The sequence below is a fragment of the Papio anubis genome, chromosome 7 (assembly GCF_008728515.1).
Source record: "Papio anubis isolate 15944 chromosome 7, Panubis1.0, whole genome shotgun sequence".
NCBI classification, from domain to species: domain Eukaryota; kingdom Metazoa; phylum Chordata; class Mammalia; order Primates; family Cercopithecidae; genus Papio; species Papio anubis.
In genome coordinates, this window is record NC_044982.1 from 873,034 (window position 1) to 895,601 (window position 22,568).

Genomic DNA, 22,568 nt, shown 5'->3' on the forward strand with positions numbered 1-22,568 from the left:
TTCACAAAAGCCTTATCAGCTTCCCATGAAATTCATCGGGGTTCGAGTCATCAGACAAGAGAGCCCTGTACAGTTATATCCTCAATAACCTCATCTCTACTCCTGGTTTCTGCTGAGATGTTTGATTGGATCCGTAAGTCATGATTCCAATCTCTTTAACAAATTATTGCCCAGACACATCCTTGGCCTTGTTTCCAGAGCACACAATTGGACAGGCTGAGAATTTGCCAGCTGTTCAAGTTGTGGGTCCTGTTTACTGAACACTTTCTTCTTCAACTGATCTCTCTCCTCTCACATTTTACTATAAGCAGTTGGGAGAAATCAGGTTGTGCCTTCAACACTTTTCTTAGAAATATCCTCAGCTAAACATCCAAGTTCATCACTTGTAAGTCCTACTTACCATAAAAAGAATGTGATTCAGCAAAGTCCTTTGCCACTATAACAAAGGTCACCTTTCCTCAAATTTTCAATAACATGTTGCCTTACCAGAGGCATCTTTAACATTCACGTTTCTAGCAACATTCTGTTTGTGACAATTTATATATTCTCTAAGATGACAGACGTTTTCTCTATAGCTCTCCTCTTTCTTTCTGAGCCCCTACCAGGATCACCTTTAATGTCCAAATCTCTACCAATAGTCTTCAAGGAAACCTAGGCTTTTTCTAACATGCACCTCAAAACTCTTCTCACCTCTACACATTACCCTATCCCAAATTCATTTCCACAGTTTTAGGTATCGATTAAATCAGCACCCCACTTCTAAAGCCAAATCTGTTTTAGTTTCTTTTGAGCTATTGTAACAAAGTACCACAACTGCATGGCTGAAACAACAGAAATGTATTATCTCTCATTTCTGGAGGCCAGGTGTCTGAGATCAAGCTGTGGGCAGGGTTGGTTCCTCCGGGTTGGCAAGGAGAACCTGTTCCAGGCTTCTGTCCTGAATTGTGTTGGTTTGCTGGGAAACTTTGGTGTTCCTTGGCTTTTGGAAACAGCTCCTCCATCTCCACCTTTACCTTCATTTGGCATTCTGCCTGTGTGCATGTCTGTCTGAGTTTCCCCTTTGCATAAGGACACCAGCCATATTTGATCAGAGGCTCACCCGCCTCCAGCGTGACCTCATCTTAACTTGATTGCATCTGCAAAAGTCTACTTCCAAAGAAGGGCACATTCTGAGGCCCTACAGGTCAAAGCTTCAACACGTCCATTTATTTGAAGACACAACTCAACCCAAAACAAGACCCATCCTTAGTGTCTCACCAGTGGTGCTGTAGAGGGAGGCCTGGCAGGGCTGACATCCCAGAACCTCAGGGAAAAGTGAAAATAGCACAGAGAAGTCCAAGAGGTGGCTCAAGGAAGGGAATTAGGAAGGGAGTTTTGAGGTGCATGTTAGAAAAAGTCTAGGTTTCCTTGAAGACTATTGGTAGAAATTTGGACATTAAAGGTGATCCTGGTGGGGGCTCAGAAAGAAAGAGGAGAGCTATAGAGAAAACGTCTGTCATCTTAGAGAATACATAAATTGTCATAAACAGAATGTTGCTAGAAATGTGAATGTTAAAGATGCCTCTGGTAAGGCCCCAGAGGTGGAAGATTCTGTTCAGGTGGAAGACTCTGAGGTGGGCCATGAATACTGCCTAGGATGTGGAGGGTTGACAATGGGTTGACAATCCTGCTCAGAAAATCCCAGGAAAAAGGATGTAAATGGGGAAAAGAGGAGGGTCATCCAGTGTTTGGGAAAGCAGGGCGGCAGGTTCTGCCCCAAGGGAGAAGGGAAGGAGGATGGGGCCACCGCCACACCGGATGACCTTGTGTACCAGGCTGAAGAACGGGAACAACTGGCCCCACCTGAGCAGTGACAGTCAGTGTGGTGGTGGGAAGACGTGGGTGGAGCCAGGGGGTGAGTAGAAGGTTAGACTAAGACGGAGCACCTGGGCCCACCAGGGACCCAGGCGAGAACTCTGCACTTGCTCAGTTGCCCTGGGTACCCAGGTCTCCAGGAAAGTGAGGCTGAGAGCCAAGCCCAGCAGGCAGCCACACATTCTGGGACCTGCCACCCTACAGCCTGCTGTCCATGAATAGCACCCCTTACAAGGGGCCAGGCCAGCTCATGGGTTTGTCCCAGGCAGCAGAGCCCCTGGGGCCGGGTATTAGGGAGAGAAGGATCCAATCCCACCAGCTCCTCTGGAGCCACTCAGAGGACCAGACGCATGGCCCTCCACAGGGACCCCATGGCCCCGTGTGAGCAGCTGAGGACCCACGGCTGGAGGCCTGGGCAGGGGGGCCACACAGCCCTAGGCCCATTACTCCCAGGCTTAAGGGCCCCTCCTCCCCTCAGGGGCCCAAGGGAAGTGGTTCCCAGATAGACTAGGGGTAGCAGGGAAGGTGGAGGTCCCAGAAATGCCCAGAGGGGTACCAAAGCCTCTGGAAGGAAGACCTCTCCCTTCCAAGGGCTCTCAGCAACAGCAGCCCAGTGTCCGCAAAGCCACGGGTCCCACTCAGTTATGCTGATAGGAGCAGCAGTCGGGACATTCGCGTGCACAGGCCACCTGGCCAGCCCTGGCCAACCTGGGAACTCCTCCTGGACCCCTTCTCCCTGGCTCCCCTGTCATTCTGCTGCCAGGGACCTCTGCCCTGCCCTGCCCCTTGTCCTCAGAGCCTCCAACCTCAGACTCCCACCGTGTCTGTCTTCCAGCACCCACCAAGGCTCCGGATGTGTTCCCCATCACATCAGTGTGCGAACTCCCAAAGGATAACAGCCCTGTGGTCCTGGCATGCTTGATAACTGGGTACAACCCAAAGTCCGTGACTGTCACCTGGCACCTGGGGACACAGATCCAGAACCAGATTATGTTCCCTGAGACAGAGAGAGAGGGCAGCTACACGACAAGCAGCCAGCTCGCCCCCACCCCACTCCTCTCCCAACAGCACCAAGGCGAGTACAAATGCACCGTCAAGCACACCCCCAGCAACACAAACCAGGAGAAGACCTTCCGCTGGCCAGGTGGGTAGCACCGGAGATCCTAGAAGGGTCCCCCAGGATCCCCAGCACCTTCCACTCAGGGCCCGACCACAAAGACAGAAGCAAGGGCTGGGCTGTGAGGCAACCCCCACCTCTCCCCTCGGGGTACATCCTTCCCCCCTTACCCTGTATCCACCCCACTGGACCTCCCCTTCCCTCTCCCTCAGCCCCTCCGCTCCCTCTCTCTGCAGCCCCATCTCCCAACATTCAGATCCCTTTCCTTCCAGACCTTTCCCCCAGTATGCACGGAGGCAGCTTGCCCAGCAAAGGTGGCTGTCGAGTGGGCTTCCCACAGCCAAGCTCCCACCCCATGCTGTGGCCCCTCCCTTCTGCCTGCCTGGCTCCCGGTGCCCCCACCTACCTGTCCACAACCCAGCCTCTGGTACATCCATGCCCTCTGCCCTCACCCTCACCTGCACTGTTCCTTGGATTTCAGAGTCTCCAAAGGCACAGTACCCCTCAGTGCCCACTGTACAGCCCCAAGCAGAGGGCGGCCTCTCCAAGGCAACCAGACCCCCGGCCACCAACAGGAACACAGGTGAGAAGCCCTTTCCCTGCACCCCACCCCCCCCCACCTGCTCATTCCTCAGCTGCCTCCTGCAGGCAGCCCTTCATAACTCCTTGTCTGAGTCTCCAAGTCACACTTTGGGTAAGGAAAGGGACATTGAACTGACCTCTAACAAACACCTACAGCCAGCCAGTCTGCGGGACAGCAGATGCCAAACAGCCAGCAGACTCCCAGAGCAGACCTGAGCCGGCTCCCTGGCCCATGGACCCAGCTCTGCCTCGCTGGGCTGAGGCATGGGCTCTTAGTGCAGCCTCACATAGAGCCACCCTGCCGAGGCAGTCTGGCTCGCAGACTCACAGGTGACTTGGGCTGCAGCAGCCCCTCCCCGTGACCCTCGCCTCCTGCCTGCCCCAGGCCTGGCTCTCTGCAAGTGTTGGGTCCTGATGGCCAGCCTGCTTCTCACCCTCACCCTGCCTGCCACTTCAGAATGGCAAAGGAAAGAGGGTCCTCACCAGGAACTTTATCTGAGAAGTCTGAGGCTTGTGACTCTGACCCACCTGAGATGTCCATGTGGCTGGGGGGATGGGTTCAGTGTTCGGGAGAACCCAGGTACGTGCCTGACCTTCTCTGAGTAGGGCAGGAGGCTGTTAGGAGAAGCAGCAGTAGGTGGGCTGGACCAACAGGCAGAATGACTATCCCTCACCCACCCTCTGGGGTGTGGGTCAAGCTCTGACAAGGGCATGGCACAGCCATGGTGGCCCCTGCCTAGATGAGTGGCCACAGTGCCCTCACCCTGAGCAAGAATCTGCCTCCACTCTGCAGGTGCAGAAACACGACATTCCCATCTCTAAACATACCTAGCTCCCAGGCTTGGGGTGGGTCAATTGCATGCAGGGAGATGGACACAGCACAGGGGCCAGAGCTTCCTGTGAGAAAGGTGAGGGCAGCTGCTCCCTGACCCAGGCATCTGCACTTGTCCCTCTCCACCCTCCTCATGGGCAGTGGAGACTCAGCAACAAAACAAGCTGAGTGCGTTGGCGACCAGCTCTGGAGCCAAGTCACTCACCCCACTGCCTTGTCTGCTGTTGGAGGGGCCTTCCCCTGGGCAGCCTTCAAGAAGACGGCCAAGTGCTCTTACTCAGACCACAGTGCTACTTCCTGGCACCTCAATGTCCCACAACAATACGGGGTGCAGACAGGCGAGGGCTTCCTGCCCTGGGGCCTGGAGAGCATCCAGTTAAAGATGACCCTTCATAGGTGGCCTGAGATGTGCTGACCTCAGCAGCTGAGCCCTCAGGTCTGGTCTGCACTGCCCCACCTGGAGGACCCAATTGACCCAGACACAGCCAGGGTTATGGCATGACCCCGTGGACAGTGACCCACAGGCCAGATACAGCCAGGGCCTGTTTTGTGTGGCCTAGAAATGTCTTTATTTTAGTGGGATGGAGGAGGAAGAGAAAGAGGGGAGGGAGAGAGAAAAACAGGGAAGAGGAAGAAGAGGAGTTCAATGCAGTCTCTACCAAAATTTCAATGACATTCTTCACAGAAGTGGAAAAGACCATCCTAACGCACATATGTAGCCACAGAAGACCCCAAAAGCCAAAACAATTTTGAGCAGAAAGAACAATGCAGGAAAAATCCCAGTACCTGAATTCAAAACATACTGTAAAGCAGTTGTAACCAAAACAGGATGGTACATCATAAAAACAGACACACAAGCGAGCCAAGAAATAAATCTACATGTTTGCAGTCCATTGATTTTCAACAAAGGCACCAGGAAAACACAATGCGGAGAGGACAGTTTCCTCAATAAATAGTGCTGTTCGGGAAACTGGATATCCATGTGCAGACCACTGAAACTACACAAAAATCAATTGAAAACAGTCTAGGCCGGTGGCTCACGCCTGTAACCCCAGCACTTTGGGAGGCCGAGGCAAGGCGCATCACCTGAGGTCAGGAGTTTGAGACCAGCTTGGCCAACATGGCAAAACCCTGTCTCTACTAAAAATACAAAATTTAGCACATAGTGGCCCACACCTGTTATCCCAACTTTTCGGGAAGCTGAGGCAGGAGAATCACTTGAATCCAGGAGGTAGAGGTTGCAGGGAGCCGAGATTGTGCCACTGCATTTCAGCCTGGACAACAGAGTGAGACTGTGTCTCAAAAAGAAAAAAAAAAAAAAAAGAAAAAGAAAACAGTCTAAAGGTTTAACTGAACAGATAAAGCTACTAGAAGAAAACATAGGGAGAAAACTCCATGACATTAGTCTGAGCAACAATTTTTCAGTATGATCCCAAAAGCTCAGGCAGCCGAAGCAAAAATACACAAATGGGATTACGTCAAACTTCAAAGCTTCTGCACAGCAGAGGGAACAATCAACAGTGAAGAGACAACCTATGGAATGGGAGAAAATTCTTTGCAAACCCTACAACTGAGAAGGAACTAATATCCAAAATGTATAAGGAACTCAACAACTCAGTACTAAGAAAACAAATAACTCAATTTAAAAATGGGTGAAGTATCTCAGTAGACATTTATGAAAAGAAGACCTTAATGGCCAATACATGCACGAAAAAGTGCTCAACCTCACTAACCCTCAGAGGAATTAAGATTAAAACCATAATGAGATATCATTTCATAGCTGTTAGGATTCCTATCACCAAAAAGACAGAACTTAACATATGTTCGTGGGGCTGTGGAGGAAAGGAACCCTGGTGCACTATTGGTGGGAATGTAATTAGTACGGCCATCTTGGAAAACAGTATGGAGCTTCCTCAGAAAACAAAACATGGAAGTACCGTCCCACCTGGTAATCCCACTGCTGGCGACAGAGCCAAAGGGCAAGAAGTCACTATTTAGAAGAGACATCTGCATTCATGCTCATGGCAGCACCAGTAACAAAAGCCAAGATATGGAACCAACCTAAGCACCCTCAGCATATGCATGGGTAAAGAAAATGTGGTATATATGGGGTGCAATGGAATACTACTCAGCCTTTAAATATTTAAAGAGTGAAATTCTGTCATTGGCAACAATGTAGATGAACCTGAAGGGCATTTAGGCTAAGCGAAATAAGCCAGGCACAGAAAGAGCAATACTGCATGATTGCACTTACATTTGGAATGCTAAAAAGGCAAATTCTTAGAGGCAGAGAGTAGAGGGGTGGGTGCCAGGGAGCAGGCACTGGTGACTGCGGAGATGTTGGCCAAAGGGCACAAAACTTCAGTTGGGAGGAATTAGTTCAGGACATTCCTTGTACATGGGGACTGTAGTTAGTAACAATGGATTGGATTCTTGAAAACCACTAAGAAAATAGATTTTAAGTGTTCTTGCCACAAAAAGTGACAAGTATGTGAGATAATGCATGGTCATTAGCTTGATTTAGCCATTCCACAATGTACACATATTTCAAACATTGTGTTGTACATGATAAACATATATAATTTTTGTCAATTAAAAATTTTTAGGAAGAAGAGAAAAGGAGAACGAGGAGGAGAAAGAACAACAAGAGGGAGAGACAAAGACCCCAGGTTTTTTCTGACCCCTGGGTTGTCAAAACACCTATGACCCAATAACTAGTTGGCCGTTGGCACCCTAAACTATAGAAGTGATTGCTGTTGTGTGGATGGGCCCTGGACACTTAGAAGCTCATGACCCTGAGGACCCCCACGAGGACAGTCAGAGTCCCCCCGAATTCAGGGAGCACTGAGGAAGGAGCTCTTAGAAGCGTGGGGCCTCTCAAGCCCCTCAGAGGGCTCTGCCACATGGGTCGGGGGCAGGCTGAGGAGGAGTCCCAGGCTCCATGGGCAGCCTCTGTGCCTCTGACCAGGGTGTCCCCCACACTGCCACCTCCCCAGTGCCCTCCACTAGCCACACCTGGCCAGAAGCTGGGGGGAGGAGAGCCCAGTGGTTAAGTCAGTCCCTGCAGGGAGACGGCACCAGAAAAAAACCCGGCCTGTGGATGAGTCCCGGCCTGGCAGCCACAGAGCAGAGAGCTCTGGAAGCAACGAAGCCCCAAGTCTGCTCAGGGAAGAGCCGGCAGCAGCCTTGGGGCCAGACAGTGACCAAGAGTGCACCACCTATGGCCCAACGGGTCTTTGCCCATGGACTCCCGCGCTCCTGGAGACAGGGTCGGTGCACCTGGCCATGGAGGCAGGCCCCACACTCATGGGGAGGCTGCTGTGGAGCTCTGTGCAGCGCCCGGGGCGGGAGCCAGCTGCTCTCGAGGGTCCAGCCACAGCTGTTCTCCTTTGGTCTCCCCCGCAGAGTGTCCAAGCCACACCCAGCCTCTCGGCGTCTACCTGCTGCCCCCGGCTCTGCAGGACCTGTGGTTCCGAGACAAAGTCACCTTCACCTGCTTCGTGGTGGGCAGTGACCTGCAGGATGCCCACCTGTCCTGGGAGGTGGCCGGGAAGGTCCCCAAAGGGGACATGGAGGAGGGGCCGCTGGAGCAGCACAGCAACGGCTCCCAGAGCCAGCACAGCCGCCTGGCCCTACCCAGGTCCTTGTGGAATGCGGGGACCTCTGTCACCTGCACACTGAACCATCCCAGCCTCCCATCCCAGAAGCTGATGGCGCTGAGAGAACCCGGTGAGGCCGGCTCCCAGGTGGGGAGATGAGGGTGCCCGCAGCCTGCCGACCCCCACGCCTGCCCCAGGGCCACAACCCCAGCTGGGCCCCAGCAGCACCCATCATGTTTCACAGGAAAGAAGGGAGGCACCAGCACCCTGGCCGGCCCCGCTTCTCTCCCAGTGCCCCCTGTGGCCTGAGCCCGACAGCCTCCCCCGCCTCCCCGCAGCGCCCCCTGTGGCCACAGCCTGACAGCCTCCCCTGCCTCCCTGCAGCTGCCCAGGCACCCGTCAGGCTTTCCCTGAACCTGTTGGCCTCGTCTGACCCTCCGGAAGCAGCCTCATGGCTCCTGTGTGAGGTGTCTGACTTCTCGCCCCCCAACATCCTCCTGATGTGGCTGGAGGACCAGCGTGAGGTGAACACTTCTTGGTTTGCCACCACGCACCCCACTCCACAGCCCGGGAGCACCATGTTCTGGGCCTGGAGTGTGCTGCGTGTCCCAGGCCCGACCAGCCCTCAGCCAGCCACCTACACGTGTGTGGTCAGCCACGAGGACTCCAGGACTCTGCTCAACGCCAGCCGGAGCCTGGATGTCAGCTGTAAGTCACCCCTAGACCCAGGATTGGGAGGGGGACTCTGTGGGGGACCATAAGGAGCTGGACTCCGTACTGGGCAGGGGTGGGGCACTGGGCAGGGGCAGGGCTATGCTGCCCGGGGCACACAGGCTCCTTCTCGGTGTCTGGCAGGAGCAAAGGCTTCCCAGTACTCCTGGGCCGTGGGTGTCCCAGTGCCATCCTCACTGGCCACACCACATGCTGGCCCAGGCTGGCTAGCACAGTAAGAGATGGATACGACCCTTCGCCATGCCCTGAGGAGTGGCGGTTTCCTGCCAAGACGCTCCTCATGGCTGGGTGCTGGGCACAGGCCTTCCCTGGTGTGACCGTGAATGTGGTCATCCTGAGCAGCTGCCCTCCCTGGGGACATCTGACTGTCAAGACCACAGTCAGCACCTCTGGGAGCCAGAGGGGATCTCCAGAGACCCCCAGATGTCAGGTTTGGGCTCAGTGCCCAGTGAAAGGTCAGCCCCACACATACCCACAGTGGGCGCCAACCCAGAGTGACAGCTCCCAGCCTCCTGCCAGGCCCACCCTTTGCCACCCCCTTGAGGCATAGCACCCAGACCAGTGCAGCCCCTGCCCAAGCATGGCCCCAGTGGGACATGGTGGCCATGAGGGGCTGTGCACACAGCAAGAGGGTGTCCGCTCTGCTCAGGGCCTGCTGCCGGTGCCCCAGCTGTCTAGCCAAGGGAGGCACAGAAGGGCCCCAGGTGTGAGCTGTAGCCAGGCGCCCAGCCGCTCTGCAGAGCCAGGGAAAGGAAGACACCCAAGTCAATAAGGGGCAGGGCTGAGGGCTGTCCCAGGCTCTGTTGGCCCCAGGGGCTGCCAGCAGCCCTGACCCAGCATGGGCCTTCCCGAAGAGTGACCCTGTGAGGTGGCCTCACAGAGAACCCCCTCCAAGGACAGTGTCTGATCCTGCCTGCCTCACACAGATGGGCCCCACAGCAGTGGATGGCCTGTGGGGCAGCAGCCCCACTTGACCCTTCAGGCACGCCCGTTGCAGCAGCAGCTGCTTCTCAGTCCCCCAACCTCCCTGTCCCCAACAGATGGTCTCCCCTGAAGCTGCAGCCCCAGCCCATGGCTGCCCACCAGGGGCCGGGACTCCCTGTCCACTGCCCCCTCCCCTTCGGGGCACCATCTGTGCTGGGGCCCAGGTTCGGCCTACAGATTCCCATCATTGCCATGGCCTCCTGACCTTGCCTGTCCACCCCCCACTATGGGCTCCACGCTGACCCTCCCCCAGGCTCCCACGCCCAGCTGTCCAGTCATCTCCAGGCACAGTCTGAGATCTCACAGGTGAGCTGGACCATCCACCTGGCCAGACCTGGGAGAGACTGGAAGCTGCCCTGCCACCACACACCAGGGCCCCAGCTTGCAGTACTATGGGGTGTGTGTGTGTGTGTGTGTACCCGTGTGTACCTAGGATATCTGAGTGAACTCTTATGCCCCCAAGCACAAGTCTCCCTCCCAAGCAGTGAGGCCCAGACGGTGCAGTGGTTAGAGCTAAGGCTTATCCCGGAGAACCCTGGCGCCTTGGTCCAAGGAAGCCCCTGTGCTTTTCTTGCCTCGATTTCCCCTCTTGTCTGCTGAGCCAACAGGGGCCACGTCCTGGGCTGCTGTGAGGAGGAAGTGAGTTGGTGCTAGGAGGGGCTCCTGTATGTGCGTGGGCGGGCGGGATGCAGATATCTGAGCACCCCGGCCTCCACCTGAGAGAGCAGGGCAGGAGCTCTCTGACCCACCCAGACCACACATGGTGTGTTCCACGTGTCTCACGTTATCTGTGGCAGAGAATCCAGCTTCTTTCTAAATTTCCAGTTCTTCACAAAACAATGCCTTTTTAAATGCAGTAAGAAATACTAGAAAAATGATATGAACAGAAAGACACGCCAATTTTTTGTTATTAGATTTAACAGACCGTGGCCCCGTGAAATGATCCCTGGAACAGATCCGTCCACACCCGCCACTCAGCAGCCCTGGCTGAGCTCACAGTACAACCACAATAAACGCTTGTTGAATGAACACTGGGAAATCTGTGACGTGGCTGGTTCTTGTCAATGCTTCCTGCCCGCCCACAGGCTCTTCCTCATGGAGGGGGCTGTGCTGGCCACGGAAGTGTTTTTCCCAGCCTGGGCTTGCCTTGGGCCCCACTACCGTCTCCAGCTGCAGATTACCTTTTACACACACATTTGTTCATGACAGACCCTTGCTTAGCCCCTTCCATGGCTCCCTCCTGCTGCTGGGATAAAATCGCCTTGCCTGGATCTCCCCTCCTGGGCCCCTTTCCACCCTCCTGGGTCAGCCCCTCCAGTTCAGGGCATCTGCTTTCCCCCCCGTGGAGAAGCCACTCTGTCCTTGTTGCCTGGCTGTGTCTTGCCTTCCACACCTTGTCACAGTGGCCACTTCCTAAAGAAGGCCTCCAAGTGTGCAGGTGTGCAGAAGTGCCCCAGCCTCCCATCACCCTTGTCACAGGAGCCCAAACCACGAGAGTCTATGGTTCTGTCTGTCTGCCCCACTCAGGGCAGCAACATGTCCACGAGAGGAGGACCCAGTGGGCAGAGGCTTGTCAAGGGGGCAGATGAGCAAGAGGGCGAGGCTGGGAGCTCCCTGGAGATAACCATGCCTCCTGGAAAGACTCGCCGTCATTTCAGCTCCACCCTGTGTGGGGCGGGTGGAGGAGTAGCCTGGCCCTCAGGACCAGGGAGCTTCTCACTCAGCCCCTGTTCCTCCCCAGACCTGGCCACAACCCCCCTGATCCCTCAGAGCAAGGATGAGAACAGCGATGACTACACGACCTTGGATGACATGGGCAGCCTGTGGACCACCCTGTCCACGTTCGTGGCCCTCTTCGTCCTCACCCTCCTCTATAGCGGCATTGTCACTTTCATCAAGGTCAGGGGAGCCGCCAGGCTCTCGGTGCCCCTCGGGGTGGGTACGGGGCAAGGTGCCCTTCCAGGGGACATGCCGGAGCTGGTCCGGGGATCTTGGACCAGGCAGAGGCAGGGCTGAGGGAGCCTAGAGGACATGCAGGCCCACTGTGGGCTGTGGACACTGCCAAAGGCCCTCTTGACCCTGTGGATAAAGGACAGCACCCCCTCCCCTGCTCCTCTGTCTCCCCTGCCCCTGCACCCCTCAGGCTTCTAGCCCCCGTCTGACCCCAGGGGCTGTCTTGCAGGTGAAGTAGCCCTAGAAGAGCAGGACGCCCTGTACCTGCAGAAAAGGGAAGCAGCCTCTGTGCCTCATCCGTGGATGCCAGAGAGCAGAAAGGACCCACCCTGGACTCTGCTGTACGCAGGAAAATGCACCAGCCCCTGCCTCCAGCTCCCCTCTGTCCGCCACAGAACCCAGTCTTCTAGACCAGGGGAACGGGCACCCATCACTCCGCAGGTGAAGCGGAGCACCCCTGCCCTGGCCCTAACCCCTGTGCCTCCTTCCTGTGCTTCCCCCAGAGCCAGCTAGTCCCATCTGCACCCCCCGGCCTCCCCATAAACACGCTTTGGTTCATTTCACCTGCCTCCTGTGCTTTGTCCCAGCGGCCTGGATTCACCTGAAGTTAAAGGACACAGGGAGCTGAAGGCAATAGGCAGGGAGTTTGGGGTGTCAGCAGCAACAGGGAACACAATAGCCAAAGCTGTCACAGCAAGAACTGAGCAGAGACCCTGCTCTGAAGTTATAGGCTAAGAAACGCCCCTCCACACACCAAACACAAACATGCATGCTCACCTGTACATGCACACACATGCACACACACATCTATGTGCACATACACATATGCACAGCTCACAAACACATATGCACACACATGCAGTACACCCACATGCGTGCAAACAGGTAGATGCACAGGCATGGGCACACACGCACAAGGCATGCATGTGCTGGTCTGCAGACACACATCTGCATGCACATACACGGACGTGCACCTGCACACACACAAGTGCACATAGGCATCAAAAACACATATGGTCATGCACACACATACACACAGACATGCACACTTACACATGCACACACCATGAGAAGATGGCACAGGAACAACCTTGCATATGGAGCTCTTTCTGTGTGTATCTGCCTGCACCTCTTACTGTCTGCATGACTGTGGGCAAGAGCCTGAACCCTGTACCTCCCTTTCCTCATCAGAATGGGGTGAAAATACCTGTCAAGTAGAGTGAGGTGACAAGTGAGTAAAATTCTATCTGAAAGGGGCTCAGCAAGGACCCGGGTATTGGTCGGCCCTCCTGTTATCGTCTGCTGTGAGCTGAACATGTGTGTCCTCCTGAAATTCATACATTCATATATTCATACATTTCTCCCTGAAATCCTAACCTCCCATGTAATGGTATTAGAAGATGGGGTTTTTAGGGGTGCTGAGGTCATAAAAGTGGGGCCTTCATGAAGAAGATTAGCGCCCTTATAAGAGAGGCCCCAGAGAGCTCCCTCACCCTTTCTCCCTTGCGAGGAGATGCTGTCTATGAACTAGGATGCAGGCCTCGCCTGACACCCGTCTGCTGGAGCCCTGGTCTGGGACACTCAGCCTCCAGAACGGTGAGAAATCAGTTTCTGTTGTTTATGAGCCACCATGTCTATAGTATGTGGAAGTCATCAGAATCAAAATTGAGTCACCTATTTTTTTTTTTAATCCCTGACAAATAGAGCCTAGGAAGACCAAGAAGAGAAGTGGGTTCTCATCCATAAACACTTGATAACAAAAACTACTATAAAAGACTCTACAAAAACTGCAACTGGCACAAAGGCTATCACAACCTTACACAGAAAATACTTCTGTGAGGACATCTTCCCAGCAACGGCCTGTCCAACCTCCGACTGGCATTGCCTTTGTTATTGGTCCTTGTAGCAAGGGTAATTCTCTCAAAACAATCATGTAATCCTCCTCACTTTTCCTTTGAAAGCCTTGATCTCCCTTTGCCTCCCTGAATACGTACATAGTTGACTATGGCAGGCATATCCCATTGCAATGCTCTATCTGCAAATAGATATATTTTTCTTTTAGAGGGCCTTTCTCTGTTATTTAGGTTGAGATAAATGGAGTCAGAAGTGGGATGTGGAGAAGGATCACTGCTGGAAGGAATCAGCAGTTCCTGGGGCCGGTGTGTATATTCACTTGAGCCCTTTGAGCTCTCAGCTTCCACGGCTTGCTTTTTCTGACCTACTCAATCTTCTCTCAGGCCAAACCCTCCCTCTTTTTAGAAAATGCTTTTTTAATATTAGGTCGGGTTTGTTTTGGTTATTGGACTGCCTTCATAAAGGACCGTATGTCCCTCCTGGAATGATAAAAGACTTTTTGTGTTTTCTGGCAAGTGCTGTTTGGCATAAAGACATTCCGGTCTGAGTACTCTGGTTTCTACAGAGTTTGCATTCTGTCTCTGAGGGATGTCTTCTCTGGCGAGGTGACTTTGGCTCTTTCTGTATGCCTCATTTAATATTTTGTTGGATATGCATGCTTGGGTTAACATTTTTGTGAGCACCGTTATCTTGCCTTTTTTTTTTTTTTTTTTTTTTTTTTTGCTGTGGTTGTGTGTATCTGTCAACGATTTGGCTCTTTTCCTCTGCTTGTTTCTAAAAATCTTTTGAGAGCAAAACAAACATTCTAAATGGTGGGCACAGGCTGGCTCATTAAAAGCTGCTACAGCAGTCACCACCATCTAAAGCACCAGTCCAAACTGCCGGCGTGGCCTCATAGCATCTGTAGAATGTTCCTTACTGTAAAAAGATTATTAAGAAGGGGAATGGTTTTTAAATATTAAGGCCAAGTTTTCTGGGACTCCCGCTGGCTACATCCTTGCGCACATTTTTAAACTAATGGGCAAATTACATCAAGGAAAACTTAGAGTTCAAATGGTCATTGTTCCAACTCTCTAACAAAAACCCTGCAACTGTAGTCACCATGTAGAGCCTCCTAACTCCTCTGTCTCTCTATTTTTTTTCTGCCGACTTTAAACCTGCTGATGTTTTTACTCATGTTGCAATAAAACTCACTGGTTACGGCATTCCAGCCAAGATTTTTTGTTTTTTGTTTGTTTGTTTTTTGAGCTGGAGTCTTGCTCTGTCACCTAGGCTGGAATGCAGTGGTTCCCTTCTTGGCTCACTGCAACCTCTGCCTCCCGGGTTCAAGTGATTCTCCCGCCTTAGCCTCCTGAGTAGCTGATTACAGGTGCTCACCACCATGCCCAGCTAGTTTTTGTATTTTAGTAGAGATGGGTTTTCACTCTGTTGGCCAAGCTCGTCTGGAACTCCTGACCTCAAGTGATCCGCCTGCTTTGGCCTCCCAAAGTGCTAAAACTATAGGCCTGAGCCACCGCGCCTGGCCCAAGATGTTTTAAAGTTTCTTAAAGGTTTTAAATTAATGGCTTTACAAATTACAACAGCTTTATGGTAACCAATGACCTAGATCTAAGAGTCATTTCTGTTGAAAATGTAAATTTAGGTTTGCCTGGCTAACAATTGCTTAGGCTGATGGAATAGCTAACTGAAGGACTGACAGTCTAAAAGAAAAGAACTAGGTAAATATTTATAGAAATTAGGCTCTCAGATAGAACAGGCCAAAATCTCGAGCTTAGAGCAGTAATACAAGGTATCTCTGTCTGCCATAAAAATGTTGCTTTGCCACACAGGTGCCAGAAAAAGGAAAAACACTGCTAAAATGCTTCCCTGCATGCATTGTCTAGTCCAGAAAATCAGACCAGCAACCAAAACGTAGATCCGTTACTAGTACAGACTAGCTGAAGGTTTTTGTATCTCATACGCAACTCAGCCAGTCCTAGCTAAAACACAGTCACTGAAAATTTAACCTTAAATTCATTTAAAACTGAAAAAGGTCTTTCGAAATCAAACTAATGCAGACACTGTTTTAATGCAGTTTTCTGCTTTAATGCAGAAACCCAAAATTCTGATCCATGGCTCCCATTAGATTACCTATCAGGACAAACAAAGTTTAGCATGTGAACAAGTCCCAGTTTTGTCAAAAACATAATTTGGATTGACGTGTCTTTTAGAAATTGATAGATTTGTGTTATTATCTCATGACCAAAATTCTAAAATGAAAGCTATAATGTCTTTATTTGTGTGTGTATGTGGTTAAATGTGTTTATGCATATGTATGTGCATTATGTTGTATGTTGTATCTACATGGTAAAATCTGGCATCATCAACAAAAAATCTATTAAGGGACTCTATTTAGATTGGCTTAAATAAATAAGAATTCATAAAAACTATATACTAATTAACCCAAATGCCTTCTAGTTCATGTGACTTAAGTATATCTTTAATAAATAAATCACTTTTTAAATTGTTGGTAAAATAAAAATACAAATATTCTCAGAATTGTCAGCATACATTTTTGCCTGAGTTTACTGGTCAGGCAGTTTTATATTTGTCTCTGATAGATGTTTTAAGATGTCAGGGTTTGACACAAAGATGATAAAACTATAAACCCATCCTAAAACAGAATAATCTTTATATGATCTTTGATAAATAAGACTAATTTGGTTGGGTGCGATGGCTCAGGCCTGTAATTCCAGCACTTTGGGAGGCCAAGGTGGGCAGATCACTTGGGGTCAGGACTTTGAGACCAGCCTGGCCAACACAGCAAAATCCCATCTCTACTAAAAATACAAAATTAGCAAGGCATGGCGGTGTGCATAATCCCAGCTACTTGGGAGCCTGAGGCAGGAAAATCACTTGAACCTGGGAGGCAGAGGTTGCAGTGAGCCAAGATAGCGCCACTGCACTCCAGCCTGGGCAGCAGAGCGAGACTCCATCTCAAAAAAAAAAAAGACTAATTTAATATGACTGGCTTAATAAAAACAGCTGTATCTTCTGAGTTATCGACAAAATACCCATACACTTAACTAAGTTTCTTACTTAAGTGAACATCTAATAATCACAGGCGATAAGAATGGTTAAAAGGGAAATAACTTTCGGTGATGGCTAGCTTTGTCTAATGTCTCAATTTTCATAAGTAATCTAGGTAAATTGTTAAAAATAAATTAATTAAGCCTGGTGACATGGCACACGCCTATAGTCCTAGCTACTCAGGAGGCTGAGGTGGGAGGATTGCTTGAGCCCAGTTCAGGTCACCCTGAGCAATGCAACAAGACCCCCAACTAAAAAATAAATAAATAAATAAGATAAATGTCAATAAAATAAATGTTTATAAATAAGATTTTCATATAATTTACAGTCTTTTTTTTTTCAGATGGAGTCTCACTCTGTCACCAAGGCTGCAGTGCAGTGGCGTGATCTCGGCTCACTGCAAGCTCCGTCTCCCGGGTTCATGCCATTCTCCTGCCTCAGCCTCCTGAGTAGCTGGGATTACAGGCACCTGCCACTACGTCTGGCTAATGTTTTTTGTATTTTTAGTAGAGATGGGGTTTCACCGTGTTAGCCAGGATGGTCTCAATCTCCTGACCTAGTGATCCACCTGCCTCGGCCTCCCAAAGTGCTAGGATTACAGGCGTGAGCCACCGTACCCAGCCATGTAATTTTAAATCTTAAAGTTACGTTATCTTCAGTCAAATAATAGATACTCATTAAATGTCCGGGTCATTTCCAAATAAGATTTTTAAACATAAAACAACTTATGGAACATAAATGTTCGTTCTTGGCTTCTTAAATTTTACACAAATTTTGTAGAAAGACTAAATTTATTCGGGTCTATTAATATATGTAAAAACTATGGAAATATGTTTTCAAAAATTATAAAATGTTTCTCATCTATAAAATAGTGATATGTGACAAATGATTAAAACTTGCTAGAAATTAAACTCATGAAGAGTTAAAATTCTAATTAATATATATAATTCTGTCTACAAAGTATACCAAAAAAAAGATGTGATTTTTATTTCTAAAATTTATAAGAAAGGCATTTATAATTTATTTTTATTTCAAAAAATAATTTTATCTAATTTGGAGTTTGTTTAAAGGTTGTTTCAAAGCACAGATTTAGGAAAAACCTAAAACAAGATAGAACCACTCTCATCTACATGCATGTAAGGCGTGCCTGCTCCCCTTCCACATTTGCTTGTTTCCCAAGGCCTCCCAGAGTCGTAGCAGAAACAGATTTAATCTACAAAATAGAGTTGAGCAAGTAACTTTAAGATATAGCAGGAATGACACCCTTTGCAGCATAAAGACCTGAAAACAAACTAGAGCCCATCAGTGGGAAATTGTTTCCAACGAATCACAGAACACTCAGTGGAGAAAACTCCACAGCCATTAAAAAGAATGAAGGGAGAGACATCATGGTGGACAGGAGGCAGGGCTGGTGCAGCTCCGACTGGGGCGGACAGAGCACATGTGTGGAGGCTGGCGTCATGGGTACAGCTCAGAACAACACTTGAGGAATAAATCAGGAATCCCAAGAGGACTCACAGACCATCTGGAAGCAGGCTGCTCCTGCAGGACAGAACCCAAATACTGTGAGTGCCCAAACAGTGGAAGTGGGAATGGGAGATCCTCCGTCCCTGCACACACACCCTCACTAGAAAGTGAAGGTCCAGCCTTATCTGGAGCTGAGTCGAATTTAGAAAGTCAAGTGAAATACAGGAGTGGGGAGCAGCAGGGAAGGCCTGAGAGCACTGGGTCCCCAAACAGGACATTCTTGCTTGGCACCATGAATACTTTGGGAGGGTGGCCAGGCACAGGGAAAATGTCACAGGAGAAGAGTCTCCAGCTGAACTCAGGGGGAGGGCACGAATCTGGCATGCAGACTCCACCAGTGGGCCTGTTCTTTCCAGAGCTGGGAAGCAGGTATTGTTAGCCTGGGGCAAAGTTCTCTGCTTTGCTGGCAATGCCTGGGGGCTCAGTTGCTGTTGTTGGCAGGCATGGTGTGAGTGAGACCCACCCTTCGGATTGCATGGAAGCTGGGTGAGCCTGTGGCTGCCAGCTTTCCCCCGCCCTGACAGCCTCCCGCCTTGACTCAGCAGAGGCAGTCCTGTATCCTCCCTAGGTTCACAACTCATTCACCTGGGAACCTCACAGCCATCCCACAGCAGCCACAGCAGATCCATCCCGGAGACTCTGTGAGCTCAGACCCGCACCTAGCCTGCCTGCATCTGATGGTCCTTCCCTACCCATCTGGTAGTTGAGACAAAGGGCATGTGCAAATCTTAGGAGTTCTAGGGCCCACCACCGCTGGTTCCTCCATACTACCACAACTGATGCTCTCTGGAAAAGCATGCATTTCCTGACAGAGGCCAGCCAGCACAAAAATAGAGCATTAAACCGCAAAGCTAATGGACTCCTCATGGAGTCCATTTCACACCCTGCCACCTCCCACTGGGACAGCTGCTTTAGTATGCACGGCTGAGAAACCCACAGACGTTCCACATCCACAGGACTCTGTGCAGACAACCCCAGTACCAGCCTGGAGCCTGGTAGACTTGCTGGAGTGGCTAGACCCAGAAGAGAGAGCTGACCAATCTACAGCTCGGCTCTCAGGAAACCACATCCATAGGAAATGGGGAGAGTGCTGCATTAAAAGGAACACCCGTGGGACAAAGAATCTGAACAACAGCCTTCCAGTCCTAGACCTTCCCTCGGGCAGACCTACTCAAATGAGAAGGAACCAGAAAACCAGCTCTGGTAATATGACAAAACAAAGCTCTTTGCTTGCCCCAACAAATTACACTAAGCTCACCAGCAATGGATCAAACCAGAAGAAATCCTGATTTACTAAAAAAGAATTCAGGAGGTTGGACATTAAGAAGCTAATCATGGAGGTACCACATCAATGTAAAGCAATGCAAGAAATAAAAAAAAAAACAATACAAGAAGTGAAGGGAGAGGAAATGTTCAAGGAAATAGATAGCATAAAGAAAAAACAATAAAAGCAGGAAACATTGGACACACTTACAACAATGGAAAATGTTCACGAAAGTCTCAGCAATAAAATTGAACAAGTAGAAGAAAGAAATCAGAGCTTGAAGACAAGGTCTTTGAATTAACCCAACAAAGACAAAGAAAAAGAATAAGAAAAAATGAACAAAGCCTCCAGAGAAGTCAGGATTATGTTAAATGAACAAACCTAAGAATAATTAGTGTTCCCAGGAAAAAGAAATCTAAAAGTTTGGAAAACATATATGAGGGAATAATTAGGAAAATTCTGACCTTGTGAGAAGACCTAGACATCCAAATACAAGAGGCACAAAGAACACTTGGAAAATTCATCACAAAAGATCTTTAAAAACTAAAAACTAAAGCAAGCAATCTCCTACCATAAAACCTAGGCACATTGTCATCAAGGTTACCTAAAGTTAAGATGAAGGAAAAGAATCTTAACAGCTGTGAGACAAACGCACCACACGCTTAGTTTCACTGGATACAAAAAATTCTCCATTGTCATTTATTTCTGTTGAGGAGAAGAAGATGAAGATAGGGCCCAATCTCTTCTAGCTTGTAGTGCTTCTGTTGAAATACTATTAATTTGACAGGTTTTCCTTTATAAGGTTACCGGTACTTTGAGTTCGAAAATTTCTTTAATTTCCATCTTGATTTCGTTTTGACCCAATAATCATTCAAAGAGCAGGTTATTTAAATTTCCATGTATTGTATGGTTTGAAGAGTTCCTTTTGCAGTTGATTTCAGTTTTACTATTCCACAAGTGGTCTGAGAGAGTGCTTGATATCATTTCAATTTCTTAAATTCATTGAGGCTTGTTTGTGTGGCCTATATCGTCTCACGGTCTGTCTAGGAGAATCGCTGTTGAATAGAATGTGACATGATAGGAAATCAATTCCAAAAGGAACGATGACAACAGCGACACAACCGGTCAAATTCTGGAATACAGCAAAGGCGGTGCTAAGAGGAAGGTCATACCCTAAATGCCACCATCAAAAAAGACTATGAAAAAAGCCAAACTGACATTCCTAAGGTCACAATAAGACTAGAGAAATAAGAACAAACCAAATCCAAACTCAGCAGAAGAAAGAAATAATCAAGATCAGAGCAAACCTAAAAGGAAGTGAGACCAAAAAATACAAAAGATAAAAAAGAAACAGAAGCCGGTTTCTTTGAAAGATAAATAAAATTGATAGACCATTAAGCAAGATTAACCAAGAAAGAAGAAAGTCAAATCACCTCAATAGAAATGAAACAGGAAATATTACAACTGACAACACACAGAAATACAAAAGATCATTGAAGGCTGCTATGAACACCTCACATAAACTAGAGACACCTAGAGAGATGGATAAAATTACAGAAAAATACAACCCTCCTAGCTTAAAATCAGGAAAAATTATATACCCTGAAAGAGACCAATAACAAACAGCCGAGAAGTTAGAGTGGTAATTTAAAAATTACCAACAACAAAGAAAGTCAGGACCAGATTCACAGTGGAATTCTACCATAGACATTCAAAAGAATTGGTACTTGAAATCTTATGGTACTATTCCACAAGATAAGAGAAAGTGGAAGCCTCCTAATTCATTCTAGCAAACCAGCATCACCCTAATACCAAGCAGGAAAGGACATAACCAAAAAGCTTATGGACAATATCCTTGATGAACACGGTACCGAATCCTTAACAAAATGCTAGCTAACCAAGTCAAAAACATATCAAAGATAATCCACCACTTGATCAAGGAGGTTTCATTACCAGGGACAGGGATGGTTTGACATATGCAAGTCAGTAAATATACACCACATAAACAGAATTAAAAACAAAAAATCACATGATCATCTCAATAGATGCAGAAACAGCATTTGTGTAAAAAATCCAGCATAGCTTTATGATTAAAACTCTCTCAGCAAAATTGACATGCCAAGAGACATACCTCAATGTAAAAAAGCTATCCATGACAAACCCACAGCCAACATAATTCTGAATGGGGAAAAGTCCAGAAAGCATTCCCTCTGAGAACTGGAGGCAGACAAGGCGTACTGTCACCCTCACTGTAGCAAAGAGTATTGGACATGGTATTAAGAGTCCTAGCCAGAGCAATCAAACAAAGGGAAAGAAATAAAGGGCATTCAAATTAATAAAGAGGAAGTCAAACTGTCACTACTGATGATATGATTGTTTTACCTGGAAACCCTGAAGACTCCTCCAGAAGCTCCTGGATGAAAAAAATTCAGCAAAGTTTCAGATAGAATTAATGTACTAAAATCAGTAACTATTCTATACACCAACAGCAATTAAGCAGAGAATCAAATCAAGAACTCAACCCCTTTTACAATAGCTGCAAAAAAAAAGTAGAATAGGGGCGCACCCAAGATGGCCGAATAGGAACAGCTCCAGCCTCCAGCTCCCAGGGTGAGCGACACAGAAGACGGGTGATTTCTGCATTTTCAACTGAGGTACCAGGTTAATCTTACTGGGGCATGTCGGGCAGTTGGTGCTGGACTGTGCATGCAGCCTGAGCAGCGAGAGCTGAAGCAGGGCGAGGCATCGCCTCACCTGGGAAGCTCAAGGGGGAAGGAAATTCCTTTTCCTAGCCAAAGAAAATTGAGACACACCACACCTGGAAAATCGGGTAACTCTCACCCTAATACTGCACTTTACCAAGTGTCTTAGCAAATGGCACACCAGGACATTATATCCCACACCTGGCCCAGAGTCCCACACCCACAGAGCCTCCCTCATTGCTAGCACAGCAGTCTGAGATCTAACTGCAAGGCGGCAGCGAGGCTGGGGGAGGGGTGCCCGCCATTGCTGAGGCTTAAGTAGGTAAACAAAGCTGCCCACAAGCTCGAATTGGGTGGAACCCACCGCAGCTCAAGGAGGCCGGCCTGCCTCTGTAGACTCCTCCTCTGGGGACAAGGTGTAGCTAAAGAAAAAGCAGCAGAAACCTCTGCAGAGGTAAATGCCCCTGTCTGACAGCTTCGAAGAGAGCAGTGGATCTCC

General features: G+C 49.2%; 1 gene segment (V, D, J or C); it reads left to right on the forward strand.

Moving 5' to 3' along the window:
* The first annotated feature begins 1,776 nt into the window (after nt 1-1,776).
* On the forward strand, nt 1,777-12,216 carry LOC101010982. The segment is given in 9 exon segments: nt 1,777-1,894; nt 2,333-2,406; nt 2,509-2,998; nt 3,453-3,554; nt 6,992-7,054; nt 7,791-8,114; nt 8,369-8,692; nt 11,442-11,599; nt 11,883-12,216. Coding segments are annotated over 9 exon segments (1,662 nt in total).
* The last annotated feature ends 10,352 nt before the right edge of the window (nt 12,217-22,568 follow it).